The following is a 15,134-nucleotide window of genomic DNA, read 5'->3' as shown; positions in this document are numbered from 1 at the left end:
CTAAATAGCCTAAAAGGTAAATTAATATAGAAAACTTTTATTTATGAAGCTTGTGAATGCAATTGTTACAATTCAGTTTTTTCCTTTAATTTATATAATTTTGAGTTTGATTCCCATAGTCTACTCTCAAGAAATTATTTCCAGAATGCATGATCAAACACAAATTGATAATAATAAACAATATAGAAAAAAGTTATAACTTTACCATGAACTAGTCGTTTACTCTTGAAATTATTATTATTTTGAATATAAAATTAAATTAATAGATACAATTCAATAAAAAATTTAATTTTTAATATTGATTTATAAAATTTTATAATAGCAAACTAATTATTTTTAAATATCTTTAATCTTTTAAAATTTTAAAATTTTATTAATACAATAATATAAAATTAATTAATTAATTAATTTTAATATTATATAAATTAATACATCAATATAATTACTATTTTTGGGATTAAAGATTTATTATATAATTAAGAAATTAATTTATTATTGAATATAATATTAAAAATATAATTTAAGATGTTATTTTCTAGAATTAGAATTATTATCTAATTATAGAATTAATTTATTAGTTAATATAATATCAAAATATAATAAATATATTATTTCTTAGGATAGAATGAGTATCATTATAGTTAATATAATATTAAAATATAATTAATATGTTATTTCTTAAGATAAAAGTCAATATTTAATTAGGTATGTAACTTATGTATCAATAAATTAATAGAAAAATACTATAAATCTCATATGTCCAAAGTAAGTATACATGTCAAAATAAAAATCTATGTATCAAAAATTAAGCATATATGTAAAAAATTTAAATCTCAAAAATTAATTAATATTATACATACATACATATATATATATATATATATATATATATATATTAGACTTAGTTGGTGTATTCTTTAAATTGAATCTTTCTTTATTATTTTAGTGCACTATTAAATTATTTTTTATAATATATAAAGTAATTATAAACCTTAGTTTATACAGTATTCTCTCATTATACAAATGTAAAATGCTATCAAGTATAATATATTAGAATATAAATTCAAGGTCTTTTTGAAGAATATAAATTCAAGTTTATATATGTGTAATGTTTCAAAAAGGGGTAAATTATTTTTTATACTAAAATTTTTGGACTTTATACCTTATTAGCACTAATATTTTAATTTTTTATTTGTGGTACCAAAATTTTTAATTTTATTTTATTTTAGAGTATTTATAATTTTTTTCAATTTTTTTAGCTAACATAGTAATTAAAAATAGAATATTCATAATTAATTTATCGCATTAGCAATGCCAATATTTATTAATAGCTTATCTTACTAAGCATATAAAATTAATCTATAAATATTTGTAGTTTGAAAAAAAAACTAAAATGAATTTTACATGCTTAATATAATAAATTATTAGTGAATTAGTAATATTAATACGATGAATTAACTAAAAATATTTTATTTTTAATAGTTATATTAATAAAAATAGATAAAAAATAAATATCTCTAATAAAATAAAAAAATATAAATTTTGATGCTAAAATAAATATAAATATTAATGCTAATTAGATATTAAATTAAAAACTTGGTACTAACGGCTCACTCGGTGTTCCAAAAGAGTGATGGGCAAACTATTATTGCATTCCAAATCCACTTTGAATTGATGGATGTTACATCACTAATAAAGTATTCTTCTTTGTTTAGAAGTACTTGTTTTTATTTAATGAAAGAAAAATAGAGAGAGTTGTTCATATTTGTAGGTCCACAATTTTCTTTACATCTTTATCTATGTCAAGCAACTTCTTATGGAAAGCTACCATCTCCCTCAAAATTCATATGCTCCCTTTTATATATTTTCAAGCAATGTGGACATAATCCCATAATAACATCTCATACCATCAATTATAGAAAATAAATTGACTCCGAATTTTGATTGGCTATTATAATTTTATAATATATATCTAAAACATATTAAAAAAATGATCATATAAATATAAAAATCATTATATATTAATTTTTATAGAGTTCGAATAGAGAATAAGAAATTTTTAAAATAATTTTAAATATATATATATATAATTTACATTCCTACTTCAACACATCTCTTTTATCTCCAAACTAATTTTATTATAATACTTTTGTAACATCTTGTTTTACATGTAAGGAAGTTCGCACATCAATCAATACTTACTAATTAGATATTATGTCCTAGATAGATGCAATCCAATATTATAGGAAGAAGTGTCCCTTTGTTAGATATAATAAATATAATATTATTCTTTTTCTTAAGAATTCTTTTACTACATTGTCTATAATAAATAAATAATGGTTTAATGTATTTTTATTTCAGGGTATATATTTTATTTTATTTTTTTTCATTTTAGTACTCTGTAAATATAACCGTTAGCAAATAATGGTCAAATTGCATAATACTGTTAAGAGATTTTGACGTGGCACTCAATAGCTACTGTTTTTCCAACTGTCACATCAACATTTGCTAATAATGTTATGCAATTTTGACTGTTATTTGCTAATTATTATATTCACAAGATACTAAAAAAAAAAAACTATAAACCCTAAAATGAAAATATGTTAAACCGCGTGAGAATTTTTCATAATAAATTTGATATTATATTAAAAGCTTTATCCATAACTTATTCTTTTATCTTACATTAAAAACTTTATCCATAAGCTATTAGTCTAAACTTACCATTAAATGAAGCGTGAATTATAATTTTTTTACTTGTCAAATTTACTAAAATGATCACCAGACATTGGTTCATGAAGAAGATTTCCAACATCATATTCATGTTTATGCATTCAATAGATGCTAAAGCCATCAAATGTATCTAAACCCAGCATTTACTTTGAGTGTATGAAATGAGAAAGTATAACTTTCTCAAATGAAATAATCAAAAAACCAAAAAAAAAAAAAAAAAAAAGAAAAAAAAGAAAAAAGGAAAAGGTTCTCTTAAATCACTGGTTCCTAAATCACCTTGCCCCACAAGCCATATCTTTTTGCCAATTCTGTTGCAAAAACCTTATTTCTTGTAGGCAAAAAATAATAATAATAAAAAAATATATAATTTCTTCTTTATAATCTTTAAATAAAACTTATAAAAACACTGCTTAAATTTTAAACAACATTTAACAAAAAAATAAAAATCATCAAAGGTGCGCAGGTTAAAACCCTTGACGCCCACCGCTCATTTTAGCAATTCATTACCCAGGCAAGAACTCACACCTCAGTCCATTTCCCAATCACATACTTTGTGAGATCTCTCTACATCTATACACAAACACGAACTTTCTCTCTCTGAAGAATATCAAATTTAATTCTTTTTATTTTCAAAATTTTCTCTCTAAAGAAAAATCTCGAAAAAACCCTAGGGCTTCGAGTTTCAAACAACTGGATCCATTAATGGCAGAGGAACCAGCATCGCCGTCACATGCGGCGGTGGCGGCTTCACAGTCACAGGCTGCGCCGCTAGGTTCATCAGTGATTCCCATAGTGAACAAACTACAAGATATATTCGCACAGCTGGGAAGCCAGTCGACGATCGAGCTGCCGCAAGTGGCGGTGGTCGGAAGTCAGAGCAGCGGGAAATCAAGCGTGCTGGAATCTCTGGTCGGGAGAGATTTCTTGCCGCGTGGCAACGATATTTGTACGCGACGACCGCTTGTTTTGCAGCTATTGCAAACTAAGAGAAAAGCTGATGGTAGTGAAGAAGAGTGGGGAGAGTTCTTGCATCTTCCTGGAAAACGGTTTTTTGATTTCTCTGATATCCGTAGAGAAATTCAAGTATGTCTTGATATATAAAACTTAGTTGGTTCAGTTTTTAGTTTAATCACGCTCAATCTCAATTTTAGGTCACATCTGTGCGCTTATGTTTTATTTTTCTTTTAAATTTCTTTTACTAGCTCGTTACAAGTGTTCATGAGCATTTTGTTAAAGTTTTTAATTGTGCTTAATTTTAAGTTCTTAGGTTATGGAGGAAATTTGCAAGGTTTAAATATATTATTGTGTTTAATTACTTCTCTCTTTAATATAATCTTTTTACTAGCTAGTTATTAGAGTCTAGGAGCTCAATTTTTTTAAGGAGAATTTTGGATATGGAGGAACTTTTTGTACGGTTGCATGTGCAAAAAGCATTTATACGGGAAATTTAATGTAAGATTGATTACATTGATGAAATTAATATGTAGTTTGATTGCTATGGTTGTTGCCTAAGGCTGGTGAGTTGCTTGTAGAGGGCTACTGTTTGCATTGACTCTTGGGAGAAACAAAGGGTGGAAAATAGTTGGTGATTTTGAGCTTTGATACATTAGCAAGCATCCTTAGGTTTTCTCTTCTCCTTCCTTTGGTGCATTTTGTATGTTGATTTGAAGGTGGAACCCGTCATCAACCTGGGCCTGTTCAATTCTTTTAAATACGAGCTAGACTTTTATAGAAGTAGAAGTAAAACTAACATAGTCTAGAAACCCTGTTGCAGGATTTTAACAGCAGCATAGTGTTTGGACTAAGCTAAACAACATTGTTTTATGTAGCCTATGTTACCAGTAAAATGTCGGTGAGGATTAGAAGTGGTTTATCATATATTTTATGTCGGTTTCTGGCTGTTTAAGTTAATATACCTTAAAAAATTTTAAATATCAATTATATATGGTCCTTTTTAAGTGATTAATATTCTGAATTGGCTATAGGCTGAGACTGCTAAAGAAGCTGGGGACAACAAAGGTGTCTCAGACAAGCAGATTCGTCTGAAGATTTTTTCACCAAATGTCCTTGATATCACACTTGTTGATTTACCTGGGATAACGAAGGTTCCTGTGGGCGATCAACCTTCTGATATTGAAGCACGAATTAGAACCATGATCATGTCATACATTAAGAAACCAAGCTGTCTGATTCTTGCTGTTACACCAGCAAATTCAGATTTAGCAAACTCAGATGCTCTTCAGATTGCAGGAAATGCTGATCCTGATGGTAAATCTTACTTTGTCATTCCATGCATTTTTTTTTTAAATTTATTTAATTTCTCACTCTGTGATTTGCTGTTGATAGGTTATAGAACCATCGGTGTAATTACCAAGGTGAGAATCTCTGTCTAAGTGGTATAGTAGCTGCAAACCCTGTGCGGCTTTCTTTTTGACATAGTTCTTTGTTTGTTTAGTTGGATATTATGGATAGAGGTACTGATGCTCGTAATCTGTTGCTTGGAAAAGTGATTCCTCTTCGACTTGGCTACGTTGCTGTTGTGAACCGCAGTCAAGAGGTAACAAGAGAACTTTAAAAGAATAATGCTACATCCTTTTGTTTGGTTAGGGGTTAAGCTACATTCAGTTTCTTTTTTCTTTTTTTGGTTCTTCCCCTCCTCTTAGATTATGGTTTAGATGATCCTTTGTCATGGAGGATGACAAATTACATTGTTGTTGTAGCTGTTCATAAGCATATTTCCTTGCTTTGCCCAAGTTTTTCTAATATTTAACATTTTTTTGTTGTTCATTGCTATTGATATTTTGTTGATCACATTTTGAAAGTAGTAACTGATGCAGATAATCATTGAGATAAGTGTTAGTGATGCTATTCCAGATTTTCCTTTTTTGATTTTTCATGGTTCTTAAGCTTCTTTTGAAATCCTAGTTTTAAGTGAAAGTTTTATGGCTTGCCTTCTCTTTGATATTTATCTAATATATCGTGTTATCTTATGCAAAAACAAGATTACACGGTGTTTTTGATATCTCTGATATAGGGTACAGAAATGAAAAATGTCATTGTCTAGGTGATATATTGGCACATGCTTCTTTGGATTTGGGAATCATAAAAAAAGAAGATTATCCGGAATGTGGAACTCTTGTATAATTGCTATGATGATGAAAATTATGGAAATTACATATAATAACATAAAGAAATGAAAATTATCACCAAGATTTTTAATAACCTATAAGTGTAATAAATTATTTTGGTTTGAAATTTTATCTAACTGCTTCTATGATATATAAAATAATGAAAATCCTGAAATTAGTAATGGAATTAGAGTGGAATTATCTATAGTTGGTGTGGCTGAGATGGTTTTATTCTATGCTGATGTTGGAACACTAGTTTTCACTGTCCAAACAGCTAACAATCTATAATCAAGATTGCAAATGGCTAGGATGTAGTGGTTTTTGGTAACACTGCTGAAGCAATAATTTTTGCTTATTTCTCAATTTTCTTTTTACTGGAAGGATATTATACTCAACCGGAGTATCAAGGATGCACTTATAGCAGAGGAGAAGTTCTTTCGCAGTTGTCCGGTATGGCTCTTCTATCTCATAATTATTTTCCTAGTTAGGTGGAAAATCAATAGGAGAAACTTTTTCTTTTTCTATCTTAATTGTTGAACTCTGTTATGTAGGTCTATAATGGTCTAGCTGATCGGTGTGGTGTTCCTCAGTTGGCCAAGAAATTGAACCAGGTAGATCATTTGGAAAATTGATTACTGAGAATACTTAAGGGGCATGGTCTTTTCTTTTAACAACATATACTTCTTGTTGTGCATCTACTGCTACAGTTATTGTTTTCCCAACCTCTTACTGCTTTTATTGTTCTGTTACAAACATTTTAACTAATTCTATTTTTAATTGACATGCACTTGGTAATTTTTTCCTAGAAGATGTTAATGGAATGTATAAGTTCATTGATTTCAGTGTTATTTTCTTATTTTTCCTCCCCCAGATTCTGGTTCAACATATTAAAGCCATACTACCAGGGCTGAAGTCACGCATAAGTTCTGCACTGTGTTCCTTGGCAAAGGAACATGCAAGTTATGGAGAAATCACCGAATCCAAGGCATGTACACTTGAAACTAGTTTTAAACATTGTCATTTTGCTATTTTGACTCACACTTGTGACACTTCAAATTTGTACAATGGGAAAGTCTAACCTGAACATTTTCTGGACTTGGTACTTGTATCTGAAAGCAACATGTAATTGATATCCTGGTATATAATTTCTAGGCACAAGAATGGGTTTGTCGTTGGCAAAACATAGATCCGTAGATCTATGTATCATTTTATCTGCACTTTTACTATATTAATTATCTGATTATGTTAACTATATGAAAAGCACCTAAGTGCAACTTAAATTCCCATTGGATAGTTGTTGATTCTAGATTTTCATGATCCAATTGCATTTCTGTACTTTATGCTTATTCTTAGAAGTTTTTGGTTGATCCCTCTTGCTGATCCTATCTTTATATTTCTGCCAATTACTTTGTAAAAAAACCTTTTAAACAGGCTGGTCAGGGAGCGCTTCTCCTAAACATTCTTTCAAAATACTCGGAGGGTAAGTCTCATCATTCCTACTCTATCTTTTTGGGTAAAGTATTGAATTTTATTGTCGTCAAGTGTTTACCATCTTGACATGCAGTTAAAATCATTAATTGTGTGTAAATTTCTTGTTGAATGCAGCATTTTCCTCAATGGTAGAGGGCAAAAATGAAGAGATGTCGACATCTGAGCTGTCTGGTGGAGCACGTATTCACTACATATTTCAATCTATTTTTGTGAAGAGCTTAGAGGTGTGCAATTTAATATTTGGAAGTATTTCCTTGGTGAATGGTGTTTTGTCAGCTTTTTTATTAAAATCCATATACATGCATTATACATTTTTTACTTGCTAGGTTAATGGTCCATTTCTTTGCTATAAAAAGATGTAATTAGCAGATCGAATATTACTCTAGATCTTGAAGATTTTTTAGGTTTCAATTTCTGTTCTTCCCTAATTTCTTGTCAATCTGATGGGATTTTTTTATTAGTAGATGTGGGCATTTGAGTGCCATGTTTTCTCATGGACACAGGAGCCTAAAATGTTGTGAAATCTTTGAGAGAGGATAAATTGGCTTCCAGATGGAAATCTATGTCTATTTTCTAGATTTCTTTATACTTCATAAATATGAGAATATAAGGGTAAAGGTTATCCCTCCCCTCCCCCCCTTCCCCCCTGTTTGGGATCTTACAGACTTTGCTATGTTTGATTGTTGGCCTATATGTCTTTTTGTTTTCTCTTAAAAACATATTAAAAAATTGCTTCGTTTTCTTGAAATCAGATAGACTATTTACTGAATGGTTTTTGGACCAAGTAGTGCTGTAGTAGCATTTTTAGCGTTGATTTGCATTTTTTGCAGTTATTGATATTTTCTTTGTTCCTCATTTTTTTTTCTTGTTAAATTACAGAGGATAGGTGAAACTCTATTAGGTGTAAATGTGCAAATTAGTCACAGGGCTTGTATTTAAAGTGTGTGTTAAGGTTGATAGAGTAAATGGAACAAAGCAAAATGGATGACGTCGCAATGTCCATCAAAAAGCATTAGGTATAATAAAGTGAAGGATGCCTAACTAGAAGCATTTTTACTCTGAAAATTGTATATGATTACATTGTTGAAGAATTACTAGACCATTTTTTGGGCTTTTCCTTTATACTCTGTAATCATCTATGGCACTATAGTATCTAAAAAAGAAATACGTGGATCAAGCTTTTTTTTCTTTTTTTCCCTTTTTTCTAATACTCTAGAATTAGCAGTTGTTTGAAGTACTATTTATATCAAGGGAAGGGATAAAGCAGAATTTAAAGTTAGAATGAAGGAGAAACTCATACATCAGGCATTTCTTTTTCCTTTTTCTAATACTCTGGAATGGATAGTACTTTCCAATTGTATTCTTTATTTTCAGAAATGCTAAGTTTGTGCGGTATGCTTAGCTGCGTAATTCTTATTCTCTTTTATTGTTAAAAAAAAAATTCTTATCCCCTTTTGTTTGATGAAATATAATTGCACGAGCAACTTAGCAACCACCTTTGGATAATATGGCATGAAATTTGAGGGCAAAAGTGACTATGGTTTTTCCAATTTGTCGCGGTAACTTTTGTCATGCAGGAGGTTGATCCATGTGAGGACTTGACTGATGATGACATTCGAACTGCCATTCAGAATGCTACTGGTCCTAAATCTGCACTATTTGTACCGGAAGTAGGTTTATGTTTTTCCTGCTTTTCATCTTTAATCTTTTAACCAAAACTTCTCGGTGTTTTGATTTGTTTGTTGTTTCTTAGTTTTTCCTTTTTATACTTGTGGTTGTTTCTTTTTTCTTTGTCTTTTCTAGTAGTGTGCATTTATTTCTGTTTCCTGATTTTAATTTGTGCAGGTGCCATTTGAAGTTCTTATTCGAAGGCAAATAGCCCGTTTGTTAGATCCAAGTCTCCAGTGTGCTAGGTTTATATATGATGAATTAATAAAAGTAAGATTAGTACTTGTGATCCATCAGTATTAGAAATTACATCCTTGCATCTTGAAATAAACTCTCATTCGCTCCAGATTAGCCACCGCTGCCTAGTCAATGAACTGCAAAGATTTCCTGTGCTAAGAAAGCGTATGGATGAAGTTATTGGAAACTTCTTGCGAGATGGTCTTGAACCATCAGAGACAATGATTGGCCACATTATCGAAATGGAGGTAATGCTGAAAGCAAGATGCCTAACGCTTTTGATTTTGCAACAGTTCCCTTCTTACCTTTACATCTGATGCATTTTCCTATATGTCTATATGGACTTGTTTTCTTCTATTACTGATCATCTGTTCTCTTAATGCTTTCAAATCTTCATGAATTTCAACAGTTGTAGTACACAATAATAGAATGTCCATCTTCTATGGCCAACGAAAATTGTTCCAAGCCTGTTGTTTTCACAACTGTTTAGTAACTAATCAATCCAATGGTCATGTTTGAAAAACTAGTTTCAACAACAATATTTACATGATTGCAAAAAATAATCCATCATGCTTGCAGATATTTCTCCATTTCATTCCCCTCCTTGTTTTCTCTGTATTTATTGCTCTGTAAAAGTTCTGGAGTGCTTGTTTGTTGAACTCATATTTTATAGGAACAAATTTTTCATTCTTCTGCAGATGGACTACATAAACACCTCACATCCAAATTTTATTGGTGGGAGTAAGGCTGTGGAGACTGCCCTGCAACAGATAAAGTCCGCTAGGGCTGTTTCTCTACCTATGCGGCAGAAGGTATTTTTCTGGTCTACATTTGGTCAATATTACATGCTCCTAAGTTCTTATGATCACCAGTATCTTTTCTTTTCTGTTGTTTTCTGCTTTTCCCTCTTTTATTAAGTAGGATGGTATAGAGCTTGATAAGGCACCGGCATCAGAGAGGAGCGTCAAGTCCCGGGCTATTCTTGCCAGACAAGTAAATGGAGTGATGACTGACCAGGCATGAAAGCCCATTTATAATTATATTTCTTGCTGTTCTTGTCTCCTTAATTTTAGTTGCTGTCGTCTGATTCATATACTTTCTATTTTTATGTTACCATTTGTATGATCTGCAGGGAGTTCGTCCTGTGGCAGAAGTAGAAAAAGTTGCACCCCCGCCAGGTTATTTTCTTTTATGAAGAGATTAAATGCAAAGAGGCATGCAAATATATTTCTCTTACCCTCTTCCTCCCTTCCGCTCTTACTTTCCCCCAACGAAGTTGTGCGGCAATGACTTTTGCAAACAGTTCTTGCAATTTATTTTGAACAGCGTCAAATTATAAAATATTCCAAGTTGTTGAAGAATATATGATTATTCAGGGAGTGCAGGTGTTTCAAGTTGGGGTATTTCATCAATTTTTGGGGGGAGTGATAATTCCCGTGTGTCTGCTAAAGAGACTGCAATAACCAAGTCACATATTGAACCTGTTCACAACATGGATGCTTTAGAGCAAAGCATGTCTATGATCTATTTGAGAGAGGTATTTATATAAGTTTTCTTATCTAGATGTGGATCTGTTTAATATTTATTTATTTTTATTTTCTTTGTCTTAATTATATTCTAACTGCTTGTATTTTATGTTCCTAAGCCTCCAACTATCTTGAGGCCCTCAGAAAGTCATTCAGAGCAAGAGTCTATTGAAATTGCAGTCACTAAATTGCTCTTGAGATCATATTACGACATTGTTCGGAAGAATATCGAGGACTCTATACCAAAAGCGATTATGCACTTTCTGGTAATAATTAAGTTATGTAGACATGCTCATTACTTTTCTATGACTAGTTATGATTTGTTAAGTTTCTGACACATGCATGTTTGATTTATTATGGTTGCGAAGTTGTTTCTCCACCTTGAAGTGGCAAGGTTTAAGTAGTCCAACAATTTTCATCCGACACTGCCTAGGAATGTGCATACTCTGTAAACTTCCTTTTAAACTTATTTTTAGAACTATTAGCTGAGATTTAGGGTATTTTGATTTTTGTTCTTTAATATTTAATTATACTTTGAAATTCAAAAACTGAAAAACATTTTGGGGCATCTACAAATGGGAAGCTGGATGAACATCTTCAATCCGTATGGAGAAATATTCCCTGAGTGATGATTGGTTTCAGTAATGTGAACATGAATACCGGTCGCAGTTGAAAGTGTGAATTTGCTATGCTGCGGAAAACTCAAATATAGCATGTGCTGGACACACTTGCTTCAATTGCTTAATTGTGGGTCTTGTATCTGTGGATTTACTATAGCTAATTGTTGGGATCCTATATATGTTTGAAGATAATTAGGATATCCCAATTACATTATGGGGCTTTAGAGAGAGAGTCTATGATGTGCTGAAAATTCACCTGATTGAAGTTTCCGTGGTTGTAAATGAAACCTCCAAGAAACTTCTTGGAAATGTTTTGGACCTGTTGCGTAATATATTAAAATTGAAAACCTGTTTCCTCAACCGGAAAAAATAGAAATGAGAAAGGAAGAAAAGCAACATGATATTCCTAAGTCGATTAGAATTAAAAGACTCGTCGGATTCTTAAACAAAAGAAAAAAATCAAAGGCACTATCTTTTCTATTTTACAGTTATTATTATTAAGGAACTTGTATGTAAGTACTTATCTTTCCTTGCTCTAAAAGACTTGATTTATTTTTTTCTTAATATTATTATTTTTAATATTTATTGATGGTAAATTGTACTTGAAAAACTGATATCTTTAAACATTTATGTACAAAATTAATTATATGTTTACCCCTATATTTTTAATATTTAAATATTTATTCCTACATTTATGATATTTACCGCGTTTCACCCACATTTCTACTTCCTATATTTTTGAAAAATGTTGTTTCGCCATACCTGTTTCTACGTTTCAGTGTTTCCCTGTTTCTATTTCTATACTACATTGGAGAGTGTATATTGGAGTAGCCACGCTGATATTTGTAACCAGAGTTTTCTCTTTCATTAGAAGCAATTGAAAAAATGGCATTGTTATAACTACTTGTCCTTTCTCGTGCTCGTTTTTTGGTTATTATGAAATCATTCCTGGATAATTGATTGATTTGTATGTGAAGTGTTCTGACTACACTGTTCTCGCCGTTTTTGATAGTTTCTTGTTTTTGCATTCTCTATTTTGTAGGTGAACCACACAAAGCGTGAACTGCACAATGTCTTCATTAAAAAGCTTTACAGGTGACGTGCAGTCTTTTTTTGATTTTTACTCCCTTGGAATTGATATACTAAATTGTATGTTTTCCATTTTATACTCTGTGTTTTCTATGTTGACTTTACATTTGTGTTGCCTCTCACCGAGAACAGAGAGAACCTGTTTGAAGAAATGCTGCAGGAACCTGAGGAAATTGCCATGAAAAGAAAGCGGACCCGAGAAACACTCCGAATTCTTCAACAGGCTTATAAGGTTGTTTTTCTGCTGGTTCTTTAATTAGCTTAGACTTTTAATCAATTTTTACTGATTTCTGGCAAGTTAAGAAACACTAAGTTTAGTCAAGTGAGGTGATGTTATGATCTCCTTTCTCTTTAGAACTCGGCATCATTGTTATCAGGTGCATGGTGGAGGCTTCTTTTCCCCCACTTTGAATACTCTTTGGGGCACTAAGTTATTAACCAAAAAATTGTTACTGTACACCACTGCTATGGAGTATTTGTCGAGTCCATGTTGATGTGCTCTTGAGTTGGTTTTGTATTGTTTTAGGTGCTATAGCTGCTTCTTGTGGAATATGCAATTGTAATGTGCTGAGGAATGCCTGACTTTTTCATCTGTTAAATTTTTGTTTCTTTATAGACATTGGATGAATTGCCATTAGAGGCTGAAACAGTTGAAAGGGGGTACAGTTTGGGTGCTGATCCAACAGGATTACCAAAGATCCACGGACTTCCAACATCTTCATTATATTCTACCAGTAGTGGTTCCAGTGACTACTCAGCTTCTCCTAAGAATCCAAAGTCTCGCAAGTCATCTCACTCAGGGGAGCTACAATCTCATTTTTATGTTAACGCAGATTCTAATGGAGGTTCGCGGCCTTACATGCCAGGTCTCTATCCAACTGTTGATCTGTAAGCCGTTTAAGTATGCACATTGGTCGAGCTTTTCCTTAAATGTTGGAATGTATTGTATTCATTTGATGGCCAAGTCCCTCTTCTTAGAACTTAGAAGGTTGTTGAAATTTCAACTCCCGGAGTTGGCCCAGCGATTGACATGTGCGAGTCGGAAGTTGTGCATTACCTTCCATATGTCTTGAGTATGATATAGTATAGGATTAAAGTTTCATTGTTTTACAAGGCTTCGGCAAGAATAACAGGGAGCCAATAATCCACTTCTTTTTGCCCCCATTGGAAACAGCAAGAGCTCTACATGTATTTTTGATCAAGTTATCTTTTGAAATTCGTTCGCCATGGTGTTTCCTGATTCCAATTTATTTATCATGTTCACTATCATCTAATAGAACATCAACAGAGTGCTTATAGTATATTTTACTGAAATTAGTTGCTGTCAGTGTAGTGTATAAACGGCATTCACACTTGAGATGTTTACATTCTCGAGTTTTTAAACATGTTGAAATTTATTTGAGTTCATGTTAATATTTAGAACTATGAATTTCTTCTTTTTTCTTTTTCTTCCTTCATTTTCAAGTTCACTTTTTGTTTTCAATGTTGTTAGATTAGCGTTCAAGCACATTATTTTCATTATTGATGTACCACCCCAATAATGATCTACATTTTGACATTGAATGTTGTATACATGCTTTGTTATTTAAAATTAATAATGAATATCATCTATCCGCTTAGTATATAGATGGAGATATGTATATGTGAACTAGGCAAGAATTGTTCGAGATAGAATGAGATATATCTGCTTGGTACTCTAATCCATTTTATGGTCCTAGTAAGAATCTTCACACTTGGAAGTTGGGAGTTACGGTGTTCAGTTTATTTCCATGTTCTCTTCACTGCCACAAGGTGTGTAATAATCAAATAACATACTGCGTTTATTTATTTAGTTGGAGCTATGCCTTTTGAATCGCAGGATAATAACCTTGCAGGCAAGAAAGACCACTTGGCATACACTCTTCTGTCACTGGCGGAGCCGAAAAATGAAACTGGTAGGGGAGACGAGGGCAAAATATAAAAGGGAGAAACATAATCCTCTATGAATATTTACAAGTTTTATTTTTTATTTTTTATAGGTTAGATTACTTAAGATTTCTTTTATAAAGCTATCCGTTACAGGAAAAAAGAAAAAAGTAACAAACTGGATGGAGTTCACTTTAAGTAACAAGCAGTAAAAAAAATTTACTCGAGTATTTTGGAAAATTATTCAATTGAAAAAATTAAATCTTTTATAGAATTAATCAAATATCAATTAATATTTTTACTGTATTTATAAAATCTTTTAAAAAATATTCATAAATTTCTCTAAACTAATGAATTTGGAACAATATTATGCAATTATAGAACTCTTAAAAGTTCTTTATTTCTGAAAAACTATTAAAATAATGACAAAACACATAGTTTTATATCTAAATTTTTATTAATTTAACTTCTGAAATTTTCTTAATTATTATTTTAACTCATGATATATCATCGATTTGTATTTTTTTATATTATTTTTTTATTTCAACTTCTGTTTTTATCTGTGTACATATATATTTATATTTTCATTTACTTATGTCATAGAATATTACATAAACGTGAATAAAAAAATATAAAAGTACATGGAAAAGGGAAGAATATCAAAAACAAAAGTTAAGAAGTGTAGTAGGTTAAAAGGATAGTAGATGTAATAAGCTAAGTATTAATAATAATAATAAAAA

The 15,134-nt window shown here is 31.1% G+C and overlaps 1 protein-coding gene across 2 annotated transcripts; it reads left to right on the top strand.

The window, feature by feature from the left end:
• The first annotated feature begins 3,082 nt into the window (after nt 1-3,082).
• Nucleotides 3,083-13,931, top strand: LOC8279066 (dynamin-related protein 3A). Of its 2 annotated transcripts, none has more exons than XM_048375581.1 (20): nt 3,083-3,813; nt 4,716-4,998; nt 5,077-5,105; nt 5,186-5,287; nt 6,240-6,308; nt 6,410-6,469; nt 6,730-6,843; nt 7,290-7,338; nt 7,464-7,573; nt 8,927-9,019; nt 9,195-9,287; nt 9,365-9,502; nt 9,953-10,066; nt 10,176-10,271; nt 10,387-10,432; nt 10,640-10,791; nt 10,900-11,046; nt 12,443-12,495; nt 12,622-12,721; nt 13,106-13,931. In XM_048375581.1, the coding sequence occupies exons 1-20, from the start codon at nt 3,433-3,435 to the stop codon at nt 13,379-13,381; spliced, it is 2,505 nt and encodes an 834-aa protein (XP_048231538.1). In that variant the 5' UTR covers nt 3,083-3,432; the 3' UTR covers nt 13,382-13,931. The 2 variants fall into 2 exon arrangements, with proteins under 2 accessions (XP_048231538.1, XP_002532763.2); XM_002532717.4 differs by having other exon boundaries at nt 3,089-3,813; nt 10,631-10,791.
• The last annotated feature ends 1,203 nt before the right edge of the window (nt 13,932-15,134 follow it).

The sequence above is a fragment of the Ricinus communis genome, chromosome 6 (assembly GCF_019578655.1).
Source record: "Ricinus communis isolate WT05 ecotype wild-type chromosome 6, ASM1957865v1, whole genome shotgun sequence".
Lineage (NCBI taxonomy): Eukaryota > Viridiplantae > Streptophyta > Magnoliopsida > Malpighiales > Euphorbiaceae > Ricinus > Ricinus communis.
Note: the sequence above shows the minus strand (reverse complement) of the source record. Positions and strands in the feature narration are given on the sequence as shown.

What these genes read in the sequence shown, in the direction of transcription:
- LOC8279066 (XM_002532717.4), top strand. Translation starts at nt 3,433, where the DNA reads ATGGCAGAGGAACCAGCATCGCCGTCACATGCGGCGGTGGCGGCTTCA. An exon ending in TCTTTCAAAATACTCGGAGG is followed by an intron (nt 7,339 to 7,463) that starts GTAAGTCTCATC and finishes TGTTGAATGCAG; the next exon opens with CATTTTCCTCAATGGTAGAG. An exon ending in GCCACATTATCGAAATGGAG is followed by an intron (nt 9,503 to 9,952) that starts GTAATGCTGAAA and finishes ATTCTTCTGCAG; the next exon opens with ATGGACTACATAAACACCTC.